General features: G+C 37.0%; 1 protein-coding gene across 6 annotated transcripts in view; it reads left to right on the top strand.

The window, feature by feature from the left end:
• LTBP1 (latent transforming growth factor beta binding protein 1) overlaps positions 1–21,863 on the top strand; it is a 193,588-nt gene that overhangs the window by 113,309 nt on the left and 58,416 nt on the right. For 3 of the 6 annotated variants that reach the window (XM_014950706.1, XM_014950710.1, XM_014950708.1), the window contains exons 10-17: positions 8,620–8,742; positions 10,275–10,442; positions 13,216–13,449; positions 15,320–15,342; positions 16,349–16,451; positions 17,447–17,545; positions 19,557–19,682; positions 21,194–21,319. In XM_014950706.1, coding sequence (XP_014806192.1) covers positions 8,620–8,742; positions 10,275–10,442; positions 13,216–13,449; positions 15,320–15,342; positions 16,349–16,451; positions 17,447–17,545; positions 19,557–19,682; positions 21,194–21,319 — 1,002 coding nt within the window. The remainder of the gene's footprint in view (positions 1–8,619; positions 8,743–10,274; positions 10,443–13,215; positions 13,450–15,319; positions 15,343–16,348; positions 16,452–17,446; positions 17,546–19,556; positions 19,683–21,193; positions 21,320–21,863) is intronic. The other 3 variants (XM_014950709.1, XM_014950711.1, XM_014950707.1) reach the window with 2 other exon arrangements.

Here is a 21,863-nt window from a genome sequence, read left to right as displayed (position 1 = left end):
TTTCTTGGTTCAGTCTTCCTGAGGACCTTCTGAATACCATGACTGTCCTAGCTGGAGGCTGTTGCATATTTAGTTTTTATGCCTTATCATCTCTGTCATGTGTTTTCCCAAAAATTGTGAAATTATGTCTTGTTTTCTTCTGTTTATGCATGTACTCTGACTTCGAGAATCTGAACTTTTCGTCTATTGAGATGTTTATTCACATTATCAAAATTCACCTACCAAATGTGTAAAACAGAAAACACACTGTATACAAATGAGATCTATTGTTTCAGAAGAGGGATTATTATTTTAATTAGTATTAAATAACTTCTTAGTGTTCTTCAGCCTTATTTTTCAACATTTTAAATGTCTTTTAGTTACTTCAGCATAATATAGTAAAAGAAAACAAACCAACAAACCCTTATCCAGTTTTGATAGCTGGCACTATCATTTCAAAGTTATCAGTGCTCCTGAAAAGATATTTGACTACATTCTTTACATGAGTAGTAGCGATGATTTCTTAAAAAAAAAAATCAAAGACTGTTTTTTTTCACATTTGCATTGTTCAGAATTCTTGCGGTGACCCTTGACTTTTTTGAACTCATAGACTGTTCTCCTTGAGCAAAAATATTTTCTTTAAAATGGATAGATTTAAATAATGTACTGTCAAAAGATTGCATCTTTGACCAGAAAGACATTAATAAGCATATGCATTCAGTTCTAGAATTTTGTTTTTAAGTGAAATGTTTAAATGTGGTTACATGCTCCATGCTGTGATGATTTTGATGAGCATAAATTCAATGCATTAAGCATGGAGATGAAAGAATGTATTTCATTATATAGGAATGTTTCAAATTCCAGTATGTCTGTGACCAAATGTGGGCCTCACTCGCTATCTGAAAGGAGTAGAAAGTGGATGTGCTTCTTGTGCCCAAATGAACTACGAGGCTGAAGGGAGAGAAGACAGCTTTACACCACTTTAGCGTTTCCTCTGATTCTGCATTAGGCCAGCTGGGCCTGGGTGGTCTGAAGAGCTGTTATAATGGTTAACACAGCCAAAACACAGTGAATTTCTCTTCCTAAATACTCTTCCAGCTGGAGGCTGCCAAAGGGCTACTACAGGGATGATATTCCAACCGTCAGCTTTTGTAGGTTGACCTATAGCGGAACAGCTCACTGCTGATCAACCAGTCCTTCTACACCACTTCACTTGGCTATTGATGGCATCAAGCTCTTCAGGTGATGCTGACCTGTTAATGTGTAGAAGACCAGTAGGTTGTGAAACATTTTCGTATTTGCTTGCTGAGGAATCTAAGTAGAGTATTTCAGTAAACGGGCAAATGAAAGGAGGTTATGGTAGCTTTATGATGCACCCAGTAAATCACTCGGCATGTCTTACAGTAACCAAGCAAAGCATATTCTTTCAGCAGTAAGTGACAGGTACAGATCGCGTTATAAGTAGGCACAGGAATTTTTCCTAGGATTGAATGTTTACACTTGGCATGGTTTATTATCCTTGGAGAAGGGATACTCGGGCTACGTTATGGTGTCATTAATCCTGGAATAAAGCTGAAAGGATTCACTTCCTCAGTGCCTCAGTGTGATAGAGTTAGGCATGCCATTGCTCAAGGAAAGTAGGAGTTCCAGTAGAGAACCAAAGTGGTGTTGAATAGCAGCTAATGTAGCCCCAAAGAGTGTTTTAATCTACTTTAAAAACCATTATAGAATTGGAGAATGCAAGCAGAACATTGGAAGATAATACCTGCTGCACTAAATCCTCCCCTCCAGCACAGAGTTCTTCCCTGCATTGCCATAGAGCGGGGAGAGAAAGACATTCTACTGCACCTCACCCTTCTGTACCTTCGATTACGTGTATAAATGCTTTGGCCCCTAAACTTAAGTATCTTAGAACAGAATTTGATCCCATATCTAACTTTTCTCCTTTTAAAGTTTTGATTCATATATTTCTTTTTCAGTCCTTACAGTTCCCCAGTGTGCATGGAGGTAAGAGAGCTGAACAAGTAAATCAATACTTGAGTAAAAGAGCCTGACCCTCATTATCCAGAATGAAATATTGAAAAGCCACTGGGGTTTTAGATCTTTAAGCAAGAAAGAACTGTTTAGAGAAAAGTAACAAATAAGGATTAAGGTTTTTTTTCAAGTGTCTTCTGTTTTCTTCTTTCCTCTGCAACTCTTCATTCCTTCTCTAAATCACAGTTATTGCAAGAAAATAGGTTGCTGTATTAACTGCTGCCTGCGCTTAATGAAAATTAATTTAGTTTTGCGATGTTCACCCCATGTAATTGTGCTCATGACTAAAAACTGAGGTCAGTGCTTCATCTGACTCTGTTAACTGTTTGTGGAATAAGATTCTGGTAAAGTGCTTTCAAAACACAGTTGTGATTTGTCATATTTCTAATGTGAAATCTTGAAGATTGCCTTACCCTGGACAAAAATCCAAATAAAATTTCTTCATGAAAGTTCGTAGAAAACAAGAAGAAAAGTCATGAGTAATGTAAATTTTCATTTTGATATCAGAGTTATCCATTCATTTCCATCTTCTATCTACTAATTAATGTATGTTATTTGAAGATGAAGTTGGGTTTGGATTAGTAAAGCTATATATAATTATCATGGTTTATAACAAGTTCAATGTTAGTATATGCTTTCTTTTTTGAGTGATGTTGTTCCCATCTTCCTCCTTCACTTCTGTTTGGGTTTGGAAGTTTGTTTGTGTTTTTTATAAGTAGTGAAGATCACTTCATTTATAGTCACACTCTTCACAGGAGCAGGCAAGCATTCAGGTAGGAAATGGTTGTTTTAGCCTGTTTTTCCCCAGGAAATTCAGTGCCATTGAGTCATTAACACATTGCATTTTCTGAGAGCAGGTTGACCTGACACCCAGTAGAGCTATAAAAATCTGTGGGAAGGTATCAAACACTAACTGTTGTTGTTAAGAGAGCCTGTTTTAAGTTCTCCTTAGTGGGGAAGATTGCGGGATAGATTAGCAGCAGTTTGGTTACAGTGTCTGGGTTATTCAAAGCTGGGAGCGCTGTGGTGGCTGACCTCACCATATATCGTGCTGTGTGCTTACAAGAGGCTATAGGAGGAGCCACTGTCAATACCTTGGTTATGGTAAAGCTTCTGTGCATTTGGATGAACTTGTGAGAAGTGGAGTCACCCATAGGGCCGCCAGAATGGCATGTGGCTTCCACTCATCTCAGCAGATCCAAATTATGAATAGAGCTTCATTTCTTGTCAATCTTTCATGGAGGTGGACTACCAAATCTAGGAGCACAGTGTGTCAAGAACCAGGTCTGTGTCTTTGGCTTGTATAATACTAAAGAGTAACAGCAAAGGGTCAGGCTGTCAGTGAGTGAAGAAAGACAACACTTCTTCTGTGCCAGTGGGGTTACACCAGTTTATTACCATTGAGAAGGGCCAAGCCATTTGCATGATCAAGTACCAACTATTACAAAATCAATGCTATATTTACCAGTTCTTTATAAATCATAAATAACAGCACCTACTGCAAGAGTTTGCTGTGGAGCCATGCAGGGTGCTGTGTGGAAAAACTCCTTGCTTAACCTTTTTTCCGTGTCACTAATGCAAAGGCTTTTTATCAGTGGAACTTCATTACTCTGTTTTCCTTGGAAACTGAAAATTAATATTTAGTTGGTCTTTAGAAAGCTGTACTTACCTGTGTATGGTTTTACAGTACTGCTACATAGCCCCTTAAAATATTTCCTCTGCGTAGATGAAGGTGTTTTATCAAATCACTCTTCAAGCATGTAGACTGTTTGTACTTTTACACAACAAAAGATAATTCAGACAACTTTAAAGTAGTTTTTTCTTTAGTTTTTGCAATGGAGCAAATTAATTCTCATTGCTATGCTAATTTAAAAAAACCATTTTTTTTAATGTCCATATACAAGAAATAGAAGGCTAAAAAGAAAAAAAAAAAGAGTCTGTTAATCTTGAATAAAATTTCTTTTCCAGCTGCCTGAACAAGTTGGTTCCAGTGCAATTTGCACAGCTGGGTAGGATGGCAGGTGGTAGGAAACATTTTGGGTAGGTGGCCTTTACCACAGCCTGAAATAAAGTGAAGTAGATAGTAAATCTGGAAGATTTGGGGTTGGTTTTTTTACTAGAAGTTGTTAAATAAACACTATTTTTACATGTATGCATGTTTCTTTTGAAAATTTGAGAGGTTTTTTTATCAATTTATGGCTTGTTTCTGTTGAATCCCTAGATAGGCTTGTGTAATTCAGCATAGAGCAACAGCTCAGTTATTCTGTGAGCTCATTGAAAAATCATGACTTGGAAAAGAGACATTAAAATACACTATAATTAAGTTATGCTGAGGCATCAGACATGCACAGTACAGTTAACTTTAAAAATTGGATAAATTTACCAAGAGAAATATCCATATCGGGAACTCTAGAAGGAACATTCATTGGTATTTACTTACGTATAAACTGGAACGTAAATGCAGCAGTGCCCACATTAAATAGCAATAACAGTGTACATGTGAATGGGGTGTTATATTTTTAAATACTGGACATACGAGAACAGTTCATCTGGGAAGAGATTTAATACAGAGGTAGTCATGACAGCATCTGCGAATGTTTCCTGCAGAATAGTTGAATCACTTGGAAAGAAAGATGACTGTGTATTGATGATGTATAGGAAGATCCCATCAACCTGCAAATTACATCCTATGCCAGTTTTTTTTAGCGGTGACATGAAATAAAATTCAAATCTGTAAAAGTGTGCACGATTTCTATTTAGATGATGCTTAAATTCAATTTACTTTAAAATTCACAATTACAGTGTTATCTGTATAAAGACTTCAATATAAGCTATGTTAAAAGAATTTTCATTATAAAATCCAAATAACACAGTTTTGGTACTAGGTATTCAAGGTCATTCAACTAGTTGAAGTCTGTAACCTGTAATTAGAATTTGTTTAAGTGCAAAGCCAGATTTTGTACCCCCTTCTGCAGAACAGAGGGGTTTTTTCTTCACTTCACTGTAAATATATGTATGCATTTGAGCTCAGTATTTAAGTTAGTCAAAGTTGAAAAGCTGCTTGAGAATTATAGCACCAAACATTCTTTCTTTCTACAATATACAGATAATAGTCCTAAAAACTTAAAAGATATGGTTCATTTGAGTAAAACAGATAATACTAGCATTGTGAACAAAATGATTCAAACTCCAGGTAGAAAGCAAGTTTCATAAATAATTTTTTTCCTCTTCTTATCTAACTGTGTCTATGGGGGATTTTACTTTTTGGTTTTTTTTATGGGCCTATATACTGTCAGTACTCAAATAATAAAGTTTATCCATATATTTTTAAAATTCCTTACAATGAAGCTTAATGCAACCCACGAGTAAAATCATCATCTAATAAATGAAAAATGCATCATTAATCATTTTAGACACTGAAAGTATGAATGCGCTTATGTCATGCTATGTAATTACATACCTTGCTTACAAATACGTATAGAATGGTAGAGTTATCCTCCTAGATACAAAGGAAGAGTTACAAATTTTTCATAATGGTGACATATAAGCAAATAGTAATGTATTTCAACAGTTAAAAGAGACTTGGTTTCCTTGAAAATAAGAACTATAAAATCAAAGTCAAATTAATATTATTTAAAATAAATTGTCTTTTTCACTGATTTAAAATTTAAATGCTGTCTTCACTAGACAAAGCATTTCTGCTAATTCTACTTAGATAGATGTTCCAAAAAATGTGATAAGAAAAAGTGTTATGTGAGTCCCCTGGGAGATATTTTCCTTTTTTTTATCAGTAGTATAGGTTCGTTTTCCTGTGAATAAAAAGGTGTACTTAGAATTTGTAAAGGGAGAAATTTGTCTAAAAACATCTGGCTATTACAAAGTAGAAAGGGAGTGATTATTTTCACAATATGTACCAATGTCAACACCAACAAGTAACTAATATTAAACGATAAAAAGCAAAAGCCAGACTAGAATGAAAGAGCACCGTCCTTGTTAAAAATATGTATCTTAATTTTTTGCATTATCTTTCTTCCATCTCCTAATTTCTCCTATGTTTTCCTATTCCTCCAAAATCTCTATGTGCTTTTTGTGCACATGTAATTTGTATAAATGTGTTGAGGATTTTCCTTCTGAAGTGAACCCAGATAGATACCAAGTATTTTCCCTGTATTCAGTGTAAAGTCTCTTCCTCTAACTTGCTTCCGACAACAAGAGTCAGTGCTTCATCAAAGCAAGCAGAGTTGTTCCATGGTTTAGTGTTTGAGGACTGATGTGACAGCATAAACTGACAACAGGCAGAAAACTCTTCAGTAGGTTCTTGAGTGTTCCAGTATTTGCTTTGCATTATCTTCTAGGTCTAATGTTTGAAAGTGGAGGGTTTGCAATATGTTTTCTTCTGACAACTTTACAGCAGCATCAATATATTTCTATTAAGGGATGTTTCAATAATGTCTTTATTTTGCTAGTGGTTAAGATTTAAGTTCATTCCTCACAATAGTCACAAAAAATACCAATATTGAAATAAAGATGATCTTCCTTTTGGGATCAGTTAGCACTCTGTAGATGCCTCTAGTCATATTTTGAGATTTCAGGGCAAAAGAAAGAACCTAGTCAGACCAAGCAACTGAAGAAACTGTCTAAAAAAGTTTTCTTCGGGTGTATCATGAAGAGTCTAGCTTACTAAATATTCTGTGTTAGTGCAATCTTTAAATAAGATACTCCTGTACTTATATGGGCATTCTGCTGCTCAAAGATTGGATTGGTCAAAAGGTAGACTGCTGTAGGAGAATATTTCAGCAGGGTTTTGTGCTATTTTCCTCAGTCATTCTCCTTTTTAAATAGTCCACTCCCTCTGAGGTCAGAAAGTCACGTAGTCTGGGAATTTCACTTGAAAATTCCTCTGAGGCAGAGCTGATCCTTTGTAATTCATGTGGTTTCCATCACATTTCATCCAAAGTTCTAGGGTATAAATTATCACTCTTTTTCACGTGTGGCTTAGTGTGTAGAGGTGAAGTTGATCCAGGTGCTGTCAAGATACTAGATTAGGTATAGCATTTGAAGAGCCGAGGGATAAGTTCAACGCTGAATATTTGGAAAAAATCACAGCTGACATGGCAACTGCTAGAGCCTGCTGTACTTTAAGTGTAAGTTGTGCACTCCTGTGTAGTGCGACAGGTAGCCAAACTTACAGAGAAAAATGAAAAAGGTAGAAACGGGAAAGATTCTTTCTGTAGGTTTCCAAAAGCAAACTCCAACACTTCTGTTATATTTTACATTTTCAACTTCTTATCCTCATTGATTGTGTTGACTGAGGCAGCCGCATACAATGAGGTCAAATAAAATGGTGAGGGTTTTATAAAAACTCAGGGAAAGTTCAATAAATATTATACATTTTAGATAAAATGATCACTAATACCTGATTTCCAAGGAGCTAGCTTCCACTCGAAGCTTGTTTCCTCAGCAAGGTAGGCATTTTTTTCTAGCTTAGGGATAGGGAGGGAAAGTTGTCGTGGTTTGAGGTAAAACAGAACCAACTTCCTTTTCAGTAATTTTACTTTTCAGTTAAACAGAGTATCTGTCATTCGTTTATTGGCCAGCCCAGCCTAAGCCAAGACAGAAGTCTTAGGTAGAAATAATGCACGTAAGCATTTCTAAAAGTAGGTCTGTTTTAATGAGCTGTCTCTGTTTTTCTGGAAGGGGAGACGTGACAATTTATGACAGACAGTTATGAGTTAGGGCTTTTTTTTTGTATTATTATTTTTTATTATTTTAAGGGTTTGAATATCAGTGCAAGCTACATTGTTACTGTCTCCTGAAATAAAATCCTAGTTTGGCTGACTTAGTTACAGATGGTATCCAGATGATTGTTGGACATGTCCTATTCTACGAGTAACTGAATTACAGATACAACCCCAAGTGTGATAAAGGTCTGAGGCCCAATATTTGGGGCACAGGGGAATAATTCAGTGAGACCCCAAAAGAGGGACACAGATGCAGGTAGCGTCTTAACAGCAAACTTAATCAAAACAGTTGTTAATTATTACAAATTTGTGTTCCTACGGACGCTTCTTTTTGCCCCACATCACATGTGTTCTGTGCCTCCTGAAGCATATTCTTGCTATTAAGATGGTAAGCTTTAGACTAGAGATGTTATTTTTGCATTGTGCTTCTTCCAGCACAATGAACCTTCAGGCACTACCAAATACAGAGACTAATAAAAACTGTATTAAATGTGTCAAGCAGTGTTACGTCCTTTATAAAATATACTACATCACTTAAAACTTGTCTCCGTGAATGCTCTTGTGAGTTGTGTTTGACTGCGCAAGCAATCATCTAGTCAGGAAAAGAGGAGTTGATAAGCCAGTCAAAGTGTGTTTGTTTTTTAATTTCGAATACTTGAGAATGATGTATGAATGTAGCTCGTTTTCTGTTATGTGCTCAGCAGTGTTTTAAAAGGTTATAAACCATATGTTTTTAGTATGGGGAAAAGTGTTGATTGGAGCATTAACTCGTATCAGTTCTGCACATATTTAAAACAAAGATGACTTCTGAAGAAAGAATATTGATACACGTTTCAGTATCTGATGAGTTTCTGTTTTCCCACAGATATCAATGAGTGTCAGTTACAGGGAGTATGCCCTAATGGTGAGTGCTTGAATACCATGGGCAGCTACAGATGTACCTGCAAAATGGGATTTGTGCCAGATCCTACTCTCTCAAGATGCATAGGTAAGTAGTAGTGTTAATCGAAGTACCAAAATAGATACTTAATTGCACTTTAGATGCAGATTTATTTGACTGACCCAAACTCTTTTAAGTTGTCCCTGTCTTTTTTGAGGTCCCTGCCTGCTCTTCTCAGTTTATTCTATTTATTAAGTCAGTCTTGGTGCTTGTGTCTCTGTTCTGTCTCTTTGTCCTGGAAGCCTTGGTGTCCACCAGTGGCTGGCTACAATCCTTGCCATCTTTTCCTGGTTTTTTTGTCACAAAACCTTCAAGGCTGCAGCCAACCTCCTCAAACATTCAGTCTTTCTCACCAGCCTGGAGTTTTCTTTCTCACAGTCTTTTTTTTTCCTCCTCTCTGCTAGTTCCCCAGCCAAAATCATCCGTGTGTCCTGCCCTCCTCTCTTCCACCTCTGCAGCTTTGACCTGGGTAGTTTCCATTACTAAACATTCAGCCCAGGATGATCTTTGGCACATTTTCCTTCTGATTAAGAAGGATTAAAAATTAAGAAAGAATTAGGAGAAAGAAAAGGTTGTGAACAGCATGAATGCAAATATTTTCCTCTCTTAATCAGCTTTTACTTGGTTTGAGATCAACTGCCTCTGCAAGAAGAAAAGAAGGCATAGAGAACAGCTAAATTTCTCATTTTAAATTTTTTTGGAAAGTACATTTACAGTGAAAAATACCCCATTTCCTAAGCTCTTTATCTGAGCTATCTTTAGATTTCAAAAATACAGTATAATATTAATCTGTAGGTGAATTCTTTCTTTTTTTCCAGCACAATTGTCTTATGCTACTGGTCAATGACATTCCATTCCTGAGAAAGTTTTTCAGCATTCTGAAGAATTTCTTATTGCTTTTCAGTTTAACACCAGAAAAAAGGAGTTGGTTTTCATTTTTGCTTTTACATGTCATATTGAGTTATGCAAACATATTGCCCAGAACTGTTAACTGTATGTGAATGTGGATGTACAAGTTAGAAAACTGAACGGATCTTCGCTTCGTGTTACCTCATATTAGTCATAGTTTATGGCCTTTGGCTCTTCCACATTAAAACTAATCATAACAATTGTAAATATGTAATTGTGACTTTTATAAAAAAATGTGAAGTATGGTACTTAATCCTTTTTCAGTCTTATTTATATAGCATATGTACAGCTGAATGTTGCAGTGGCTGTGTAGTCAGATCCTGTACAGCTGTACGTTGCTAGTGATTAACCTTAGTCTTCAGCAGTCAGACTTACGTACAAGTGAGAGAGCTGATTCTGACTCTCCATTGTGGCAGCATGGCAACTGCTGGTTTGGAATGATGTAATTTTTTTTCAAAATACTTTTTTTCCTTGGTCTAGGATGAGTTGGAATTGAGGAGTGTTTGATGTGAAATAAGAGTTTGTTTTATGTTGTGATTATGGCTTGAGATAGGTGTTTGAAATGCAGGTGGTAATATTAATCCATTTAACTGGTGTTGGAAATCTAGTGGTGTTTGTCTGTCATGCTTTTCATGTGAACAGTACCATCCTCTCTTCTGCTTTCATTGCAGCTGATAGCCCTATAGTTGCTGAAGAGAAAGGACCCTGCTACCGGTTTGTTAGTGCAGGAAAGCAATGCATGCATCCTCTTTCTGTTCAGCTCAGCAAGCAGCTTTGCTGTTGCAGTGTTGGCAAAGCCTGGGGCCCACACTGTGAGAAGTGTCCACTTCCAGGAACAGGTAAGAACTGCCCATTAAAAATATGAGCCCTTGCCCCCACCTTATGTTTGTTATGCATGCTTTAAAAAAAAAAAATATTCCAAGAATTGGATGTGATAATTATGATGTTGCCTTCTTAACAATAAACTGGTGGCTAAACATTTCATGCTACCTTTCACTTAAAGAATTCCTTATTTGATACATAAAACTCACTTGTATTATCAGTGTTCATTTGGAGTCCTGCTGCTTTTAAATAGATAAGGACATAGAGCAACCAGCTTGGTTGGTCACCATCCTCGTTTCGGTTGCTCACAGATTAAGGTCCCACATATTATAGATACTGATCACTGCTTTTGAGTACCTTCTATTCCCCGATTTGGAGTAAAACTTAAACATCCAAATTTGGAGTCTTTAGTCAAAGTCAACTGAATGTTATTTTCTGTCCAAATGTATGGTCAAGTTCACTTTCTTTTAAAAGCATCACTGCTTATTGTAATACACGATGTACAGCCTGTTCAGTATTTTAGCACATGTATCTGTAATGGTAATGCACTGTTCTCACTGAAGCTGCTGCTGCAGATGTCACTGTTATGATACAGGTCATGTATTTCTCTGGAGTATTTTATAAGGATTCAGATTTTCAAAACTGGCTAGCTGCTTTGGGAAATCCACAGTTAGCATCAGAGACATGATGAGAGCAGCATATTCATTATTTTTTTTAAGTTTGCCTTACAGAAATCGAAATGACCAACATTTTTGAGCATTTCAATTGATTTTTAAAGCCATTGTTTCCTGCATGACCTTTGGGTTGCTAGATCACTGACTAGGATTTTAAAAGTTCAGTTCGCTTTCAGATAAATAATACTTCTATGGCATTTTGATGGAGAAAAAAGTATTCTCATCAGACGACTTGCAATTTAAATGCAGATGCCTTACATCTGAGAATATTGCATGAGGAATGCAATGCCCAGTTGTGTGTATTCTGGAGCAGAGAATATATCTTTTTGCAAAGTTGACTGCTCTCTAGTCATCATTGAATATTATGTGGAATTAGTTATTTTAGTGATTTTTTCTTAATGAAAAGATTTCAGAGACAAAATCTGTGAGTAGAAAATGAGTTGTGTGGGAAACACTTTTCCCATTTCATTACAACTTTCATGTTCCTTTCAATAACAGGTTAAATTCATAATCTTTCAGGGTTTACTATGAAAAATGTGTGAATGTGGGATACTCCAGAATGGGGTAATGTATTTACTTGCAGCATCCTGTGTTAATTTAAGAGTCATTGAATTAAAAAGTCATGCTCTCACTGTCTTTGAAAATATCTGTACAAAGTAGACCAGCTCCAAAAGAGAGACTGATAGAGGCCAGTTTTATATACCCAGGTCCTGAGAGCATTTATCAGAGCTGTGATAGAATAAGGCTCACGTTTCTATTCTGTATTTGAGAGAATATGACTTGAAACAAGATTTCCTACATCCTGAGTATGCATCTGAAGGGACAGGTGTCACATTTTCTCTGTCTTCCTCCTTTGACCAGAATTGCCAACCTTAGTTGGGTATTTTTCTGGCAAGTTCTGATATTACCATTTCCAAACAAAAAATATTTCTTTGTTCTGAATCCACTCAAATTAACTAGTTTGACCCTTCATCTTTTCTATTACTAAGACACCTTCAGAACACAGTATGCAATTAATGCACACTGCAGTTTAATGTATAATTTAATGAATTCATCTGTGGCCTACCTGTAGCTAGTATTTTGTGATTTTATTTTAGATGCTAATTAATTTTAAAACCCTGATGTGTTCAATGCAGAATTTGCGAACTTACCAGTGCCCCACTCTGCCAATCTTCTAAGAAGCTGTAAGAAATCACTTAGAGCACCTGGGAGACTAAATCTTTGGTTTTCTATCCCAACCTAGCTTTACCTAGAGCAGTGAGGATAATGAAGCACTGCCCGCTCAAGATTTCTGAAGGTCTCCCTGTCCCTGACAGGAGCATAGCTACTATCTTTGATGGGGAGGAAGGCTGACCTGTATTTCTTTTTCGTTCTAGTCTTCCACTAGGACCTGGTGTTCATATAGAGCAGCTGCAGAGATCAGAGCAGGATCTGTTGCCCGATTTTGGTTACCTTTTTCTGTAGCAGCTTTATAAATGAGACTATTTCCCCTCTCTTCCAGTGGTGATTTGGCTTTTTATGATCCCCATCTTGTTTTTATCCAGCCCACTGAGGTCAGTGGAAAGACTTACTCACTTCAGTGGAATTTGGATCAGGGCTGGTATAAGACCTCTGATGTAGTCAAATGCAAACCTGTGAATGAATGTTGTTACTGATTGATATTCTTCTGCTCCTCTAGTACAGGGCGGTGAGCATTTTTTCTTTGGTGTCGGCAAAAAGAGAACGATAGAGATAGTGATCTTCATTCCTTATGCAATGTAGATGATGATGACAATTTGCATATTTAAATTCATATTTGGAAAGGATATACTGTTTGAAGAGGATTAGTAGAAAATATATAATGTTATCTTATATAATATAATGATAGATTAAACATAATGAAGAAAGATGGTAAACTGGAGCGGAAACCTCCTGGGAATAGCAGCCAGAACATGATTTTGGGAGAATGCTCAGTCATATTAGCATGCAATGCATAGCTTGTCTTTAAATATTTTTTTTTTAAATGTATGTACAATATGAGATTAAATTTATTAGTGGTAGTCATTATATTTTCCACTATGTCAACATATTGCACTTTTAGACTCCTAAAAGGAATATTTTCCCATCCCAAATCTAGCTGCTTTTAAGGAAATCTGCCCTGGTGGAATGGGTTATACGGTTTCTGGCCCTCACAGAAACAAGCTATATCATCACCCTGCAGTTAGAGTACAGCCACCTGTCATTGGCAAGACCCCGATTACTCAACCTGTTGCTAAAGGTACTTCTCCTCCACCTCTCCCAGCAAAGGAAGAGCCAGTGGAGGCACTGACCTTCTCACAGAAAAGTGAGACTGAGATGGCTGTGCAAGAAGGTGAGAGTGGGAAAATTTAGTCTTTCTGTATTTCTGTGCATGCGTCTTCAATGGTATATTTCTTTGCGGAGTAGCTGCGGACAGTGCAGGACAAAGAGGCTCCAATTCCCACAGCAGAGGACTTCTGAAATTTTATGTATAGTCCCTACCAGATGCTGAGAACACCATGGAGAGAGAGAGAGTGCTTTAATCTCACTATTTTTTATGATAAGAAATAGTAAATATTTAGCTTAAGACTTTAATAAATATATTTATAATCTCTAACATATATCAAAGGACTCAACTCGGGCTTTGATTTACTAATATTTAGGGTGGCAGAAGCTAAGGGGTTTTCATCATCTTCCTTCTATACAGTCCTGTAGATCAGCACCATGTGATGTGGGCATGCTGCTTTTTCATGTGGTCTGCTTTCACCCCTGCAGCTGCTCACTCCATCTGCATGACCATGTTGGATAAGCCACTCTCTGCTGGGCTGTTTAACTAAGAAGGTTAACTAAGAGTTGATCACTCTAAGATATTTTTCTCAGACTTCATTTTCTGCGAGCTCCTCTAAGAACTCATAGCAGCTGAAATTGTCCTGAGTCTAAAACTAATGCAGAAAGCAGCATTATTGTAATTACATTGCCAGCAAACTTGGGATGAACTAACTGTAGACAAGAAGAAATACATTGCTGAAAAACCATCTGATGATATTGAGTACTTAATAAGTTATTTCCAAGTAGCAGTTATGTATCTGTTTGTCAGGCCATTATTAGAAAGAGTTTCAGTCAGCTGACTTTGTAAAATTCTGTGTGACACAGGTTGCCTTCCAGTTAAAATCACTGCTCTAGTTTTACTTTCAAACAGAAAATGCAGCTAAACTGAATCTGGAGAGAAAAATAAGCCATTCAAATATACTTGCAGACTGTGCTGGATTAGAAATTCTCACATAAACCTCTGGGCTTTTCTGCGTTATGAAGTGAAAAAAGAGGTGTATCATTTGCTAAAATATTACTTCAGTAATTAGAAAGATTGCCACAATCTTAAAACACAGAAAATCTGGAGAAAAAGGGAGTATTTTTTTAAGTAAAAAAAACATGTTTGCATTTGAAATTTTTGAGATTTTATTAGAAGTTCTCCCAGTTCTGATAATCAGCCTCCCTGCTGATGCTGAAGAAACCAGAGCAAAAAGTGTGACAACTTCACAATATTTTTTCTTTTAAATCTGTCCTGTAGGTAATGCTGATTGTGAAAAGAAAAATATTCTTACAGTTTTTTACAGAAGCATGGAGTTTTTCATCAGTAAAAGACAAATTCAAAAATTGTGAACTGCAATGGAAAATAAATACTTATATGACTCCTTCCCAGAAAAAAGTCACTTCTGTGGAGAAAAAACAAACCAACCAAACCACTTTACTTGCTTAAAGAAAAGGCAAATTTCAAAACTTGATTTTTTTTTTAACAATAAATCTTGCAAAATTTTAATGATTAGCTATATATCATTATTATATTAATTTACCTTTTAAATAACTACAGATTTTTATATTCCTTGGGAGGAATTTTAAAAGTTTAATCAGTGAGTTAATAACCTGTGAGTTTCTCCGATTGTTTCTAAGGAAACAATTGAGAAATCTATAAGGCAGCTGAATACTGAGTGAATAATTACAAGCATTGGTCAGTGTGAAGAATCTTATACTGGTTTCAGGTTAGTTTTCATGCTTGCTTCAGGAATATTACTTCAAGTTTGTAGCATTTTGGGATGAGGTTAGAGCCTGAATTTTTTCTGCAGTGGGCAGCAACCACTTTCAAATGTGTTAGTAATATTAAATAGAATGTGTAAGTAAATGTGATGTGAAGACTGATTAATTCTCTTTTCTCTTTCTGGTTTTAGTGGCAACTGCAGCCCCTGATCAGGTAAAACATGATGTGATTTATGTAGGAATTAGAATGCAGACCATGTGTACAAGTTATGATACCAGAACTCTGAAAAGGATTTAGGACTTATGAGGAACAAACAGCTCACTGTGGACTTACAGTGCAAACCCTGAGGCAAAAAGAGCTCATATTTTTATATACAACAATAGGCAGATAGTGAGGTACAGGAAAGAGGTTACTTTAACCTCTCTTTAGGGCATTGGTGAAGCGTCTAGTACTATATTGGTCTATCCCATTCTGGAGGTTGCATTTTAAAGAGGATACTGAAAAATGCAGACAGTATGAAGGAGACCTAGAGGTACTGACAGCCAGACAAAAAGGGTTGGAGAGAAACAGTATGAAGCTTTGAGAAACATTTGTGACACCTGCTTAAGAGACTTATATTAATGCCTGAGTCAGTTTCCCAGTTTTTTTAAGGTTGTGTGTATTCAGTGGGGAAGAGTAGGTGTGTATCTGTGTTAAGTCCCACATTCTGGAGATTCCAGGTTCTCTATGCTGAAGGTAATGGGATTTATTAGGAATAACTGCAACTGTACTTCGTTTCCTTTTCCTAAAGACTTACAAGCATCTAAGACTTTTCTGGAAATAAGATGATCAGTGCAATAGCTAAGAGAGAACCTTTCACAGTGGTCAAAGAGACACATCCGGTTCTATACTTCTGTGTGATGCTTAACTACAATTAAGTACTAATCGTAAGCAATTAAAGACTGGAGGATGGAAAAACTATGGAGGGACAAAGCCAAAGATAGAATTAGAAGCTCCGTGAAATGGCTGCTTCAAATAAAATCAATGTTAAATTGTATGCATATGTAAACATAGTATTCTATGGTCTTTCAGTCTTTAATTGGTGGTAATTAATGATCTGCTATCAAACGCCACTCATGTGAGAATGTTAGCAGTTTCTCAAGCCAGGAGTTTGTGGGTTGTTATGATAGCTGTATTAAGAGAATGTTTTCAGAATGTAAATTTTTAATTATTCCTTTAGGAATTAGCTTCCCTTGATCAAGAAAAGCAGCCTGATCTAGAGCCTGGGCAGCCTCAGCTTTCTCCTGGAATTTCAACAATTAACCTGCATCCACAGTATCCAGGTAACTTGTTTTGTCTTGTCTTTTAGCATGAGTGAGTGCTTACAATTCTGCAAAGAATGGGAAGGTAGCAGATTTAGATTGGAGATTAGAAGGGGGTTCTTTACTGTGAGGGTAGTGGAGCACTGGAACAGGTTGCCCAGGGAGGTGGTTGAGGCCCCATCCCTGGAGATATTCAAGGAGAGGCTCGACGAGGCCCTGAATGGCTTCAAGCTGGAGGGGAACAGATTTAGATTGGAGATTAGAAGGGGGTTCTTTACTGTGAGGGTAGTGGAGCACTGGAACAGGTTGCCCAGGGAGGTGGTTGAGGCCCCATCCCTGGAGATATTCAAGGAGAGGCTCGACGAGGCCCTGGGCAACCTGGTCTAGTTGGGGGTGTCCCTGCTGACTGCGGGGAGGTCGGACTAGATGACCCTTGGAGGTCCCTTCCGGCCTGGGAAATTCTATGATTCTATGATTCTATGATTCAATTGTAACAGAGGTTAATGAAAAATTGATTGCAGCTTCATAAGCAATTTTTCCATGAGCAGAATACAGAAAAAAAAAAATCATGGAAGGTGAAGTGGGGGGAATTGAGAGGTTGGCATTGGCTGGGTGACTTGTTAGGAGGCAAAGACGTATTTTAGGCAAAAGTAATATCCTGGATTATGTACATAAGAACTTTACTGTCAGCAGAGTTGAGGCCTTGTACCCTTTCCAAGAGGAAACTTTACTTAGGTGCCTCCTTGTAGTTTTACGCACAACTTTTGCTGCAAAAATTTTACTATTGTGCTTCCTTTCTTTAGCACCTCAGTTTTTTTCACAAGCAGTAGGATGATGGAAAACCCAATTATACTATTTTTTTTCTACTCTAGATCTATGCAAAGTAAACTAATGAAAAGCTCCATAGCGTCTGGCTCATTCAGTATCATGTGTGAATTCTTTAAGGGGATTTTTTTTTTTTGAATGCTTTAAGGGGTTTTTTTGGATGTGATTGATTTCCATTCCATGTCACACAGTAGTGATTGAGAAAACATCTCCTCCTCTGCCTGTTGAAGTTGCTCCTGAAATCTCTACTTCGAGTGCAAGTCAAGTAATTGCACCTACTCAAGTTACAGGTATTGTACTTCCTTTTTAGAACTAAAATAAATTAAGAAATGACTGTGAGTTCCTGACACTATGACTTGTTCCATGCTACTTCTGAATTATAATAGCAAAGAGAATGTAGCTGTAGATCAGAAAGGAAAACTTTGGGGAGAGATAGAAAATACAGAACAGCACAGCGAGGAGGGTACTGTCAACAGAGCTAGGACTAGACTCTCCAAGGATGTAGCTGCCCACAGATAAATGATAGAAGGAAAAATTAGTAATTCCACCTTATATTATATGATCTGCAACTGAAGTCTAGAACTGAAGACTCCTTGGCTACAAGTAGTCAAGTTTAGACAATCTGTACATGTGTTCATGAAGTATGCGTGATCATGTTCTTTGTGGGATGTAGATCAGCATGTTCTACAAAAAGCAGATGAGGAGTTACTGTAAGATCTATTTTGAAATTTTCTTTTGACGTTTGTGCTTCTTCCTTTTTTGATGTATTAAAGTTGCTTTTTCTACATCTGTGGGTCAAAAAGTGAAAATAACAGAAATGCAAGTAATGCTCCTGTCATAGCTGAAGCTTGTCTAAAACATGCCTGTGTCCAAAAGGCGTGAAAATTTTGCTTGCTTTAATTAACAAACAAAAAGGTGAAGGTACTACGTGTGTATATATGAGAGCATTACCATGTCACTCTGGCTAGTCTCTCAGAATTAACACAGGCTTTGAAGTAATTCCAATATCGAAGTAAATACTTTAAGATGTAGTATGGTATATTTATGCCTACCAAGAGATTTCCTAGTTTGCATTCACGGGGAGAAATTGCACATACTTTATTAAAAGTTTAACTCTTCATAGATGTCTTTACTTTATTCAAGAATGGGTTTTTGAGTTGCACACAACATGCACAGGTTCTAAATCACCCAGTAGTTTGAAGTATGATTCTGTCTGCAGTTAAATCTTCATGAATCTACTGTAAGAGTGGAGAAAGTATCTTGTCTTTCTGTAAGCATCAGCTGCCTCCTTCAATTACCTGTAATTACAGTTCTTCAGTCCCATATGAAAGTTTTGCTAATGGTGATTGTCAAACCAGAATTTCGAAGTCTAATGTGACTGTGCCCCTTCTGCCAGCCAGCTCCCTGTTTCCTTACAAGGAGAGGAGGTTACCCTGCTGGGAACTCACATCAGTCAGAAAAAAAATAAGTGGTAGTTCTTCATATTCTGCTGTTTTTTCCTTTCCTCAGGAAAAGGAGTGGAACTAGAAATTGTTGTGTGCCAGAGGCAAATAAGTCACTCTACTGTTCAGATACAGTTCCAAGTGTTGTTTAGATATTTAAGAGATAGTAAAGTATAAGTGAAGTAAGATTTGTAGGACAAAATCCTAAATTGGATTGAAAAAGCTGAATGCGGTTAGAGTTGAGATGTTTTTGAGTGCCTTGATTCTGTACTTTAAGATTTAGTTAAATTTAAATGTAACCTATTTCTAAATAGTCTGAATACATTATTCTTCCTTAAAGATAACCTTTTTCAAGTATTACTGCTTCATGCTGCTGTATAACCTTAGTTTAAATTGCAACTAAGCACAGTCATTAGTATTTTTTGCAGTAACACATATACTTTCTAAAACTACTGTAAGGGTTTAGCATCCAGTGCTGCCCATATCTGAATCTTATCTTACAAAATATATCCATGCCATTAACAGATGAGTACTCTAAAAATAATCAGAAACCCACTACAGTTATTTTCTTAACCTTCAATGCAAAGATTGAATTGTATAAATTTTTATTTTATATTATCTTAATTTTATTTTTTTATGTACTCATTTATAGATCTTGAATGGGACATGAGACTACTAGGAAAATCCTAGATAATTTCTAGATTCTATCAGATAAGGTATCCATTACAGAAACTCAGGATTTACAAACTTGATTGGCAGTTGTTTTCAGGCCTGATCTTTCTACTTGGATTGCAGAGTATTGTACACTTACTGAACTATGTGGGAGAGTTTAACATTAAACTCTTTTTTGTTTGCTTAGAAATCAACGAATGTACAGTTAATCCTGATATCTGTGGAGCGGGACACTGTGTTAATTTGCCTGTGGGATACACTTGCATCTGCTACGAGGGGTACAGACTTAATGATCAGCAGACAAAGTGCTCTGGTATGAATGGATGCTTTCAAAAATCTGAAATAACTGTGCTATGAAATGCTTGAAATGTAGAGTCTGGTCAGGGGATGCTACAGTGCAGTCAGGAGTTGCTTCCTTTACTGAATGCTTCCAAACTACACAGAAACTACTTTTGCTATGTTAAATAAAATTTGCCAGCTAATATCTGATATAGCCTTTTAGCTGCTTGGAAGGAACGTGAATTTAATTAAATTGAATGAAAGTTCTTGCCATTGTGAGATGAGAGAAAAGTGCTTAGACAGACCATCTCTTCTCAGCTTTATGTCAGCTAACTAAAATCATCAGACTTCTAGGAAGAAATAAGAATAGGGCTCTGGGGAGACCTTATAGCAGCCTTCAGTACCTAAAGGGGGCCTATAGGAGAGATGGGGAGAGACTCTTTATCAGGGAGTGTAGTGATAGGATGAGGGGCAATGGTTTTAAACTGAAAGAGGAGAAATGTATTTTAGATATTAGGAAGAAATTCTTTCCTGTGAGGGTGGTGAGACACTGGAACATGTTGCCCAGAGAAGCTGTGGATACCCCATCCCTGGAAGTGTTCAGAACCAGGCTGGATGGGGCTTTAAGCAACGTGGTCTAGTGGGAGGAGTCCCTGCCTGCGGCAGTGGGATTGGAACTAGATAATCTTTAAGGTCCCTTCCAACCCAAACCATTCTATGATTCTATGAAATACACTTCTGTTTGGAGAAAGAATGATTGAACTGATGCCTGTTTCTCAGAATGATTTGCCCAGCTACCAGCTCTGCAACTGAACTAAATCCAGTCATTTTGTTAGGTCTCTCCTTTCAACCTTCTGCTGAAAAAAGAAAGTATGTCACAAACATCCCAGAAGCACATTAGGAGATCTGCAAAGTGAGGTCTTCATTCCCTTCAAAACTACTAAGCTCTGGAACAGAGGGCCTTGATGAACGTGAGGCAGAACCCAGCCTGGCTCTACATGAGCCTTTTCAGATTTGGAAGCAGCTGAATCAGTATCTTTCCTTCATTCAGAGTATGCTGGTTTCTTTGTAACTTGGATCAAAAAAAGAAAAAATTATCATGTTGCTAGATTATGGACTATCAACTTTTCATGCTACCAAAAGTTTAGTAACTTCATGCGTGCTATCAGGTGCAACTACAGTATTAAAACATAATTTACACACATACAAAGCCAAATGGCAACTTAAAATTCTTCTATTGCATCCAAATTGTGTTATTGTTCCATGCTTGCAGCTTGCACTCAGCGTAGTGATTTGAATAGTAATCATGTCACATTCTTTGGGCCAATGCAATATTCTTATAGTCTAAGCCAATAGGAGCATTTTTTTCCAACCAAAACTATTTAATGCATCTTTTTTCAGCTCTGAGGGAGAGGAAAACATACTTTTTCAAATAGTTAAAATAATTACAAGATCAGCCTTTTCAAAAACACGGCATAGAATGCACACAAATAATCACAACTAAATATGTTATTCTATAGTCTTAAGTTTTTATTTCTTTTATAGATATCAATGAGTGTAATCAGGCACCTCATCTCTGTTCCCTTGGACGCTGTGAAAATACAGAAGGAAGTTTCCTATGTATTTGCCAAGCTGGATTCATGGCCAGTGAAGATGGAACAGACTGTGTTGGTAATTACTGGTCTCCTTTATAGAAAATAAAAATACATAGATGAATCAAGAAGTTTATCTAAAACCCCCTAACGTTCCCTTTTCAGCTTTTTTCTTCAATGTCATTGGTACTGGACTGATGTCCGGAAGTGTTTTTAGCTGTCTCTCACTAGGTATTGTAGTGAGAAAAATATTTGAGAGGCTCCTACTACTTTTCAAAATGTTATTTGTTAAAAACCAAGAATATATTCAGTACCGTGCTTGTTTACAAAAATTACCATTTAGTAAAAACACCTGTGGTGGGAAATACAAATATTAAAAACTCTTTCAATCACTAGCAGCTGTAACAAAGCATATTTTTAAATGTAGCTGCAAACAGCCACAGACTGCATGGAGAGCAGCAAAAACAGACTGAAGTGGCTGTGGTGTTCCTCAGGTTAGCGCTGCCTTCGGCACAATATACACGCAGTGTCACCACAGGCAGGGCTGCTCACTGCCCTTCTTCCTACAGGCTGGTTGTTTCTAGATATCATTATTTCTTTGATTACAAGCAGTGAGGTAAAGA

This window comes from Calidris pugnax, unplaced genomic scaffold (genome assembly GCF_001431845.1).
Source record: "Calidris pugnax isolate Ruff unplaced genomic scaffold, ASM143184v1 scaffold24, whole genome shotgun sequence".
Classification (NCBI taxonomy): domain Eukaryota; kingdom Metazoa; phylum Chordata; class Aves; order Charadriiformes; family Scolopacidae; genus Calidris; species Calidris pugnax.
Note: the sequence above shows the minus strand (reverse complement) of the source record. Positions and strands in the feature narration are given on the sequence as shown.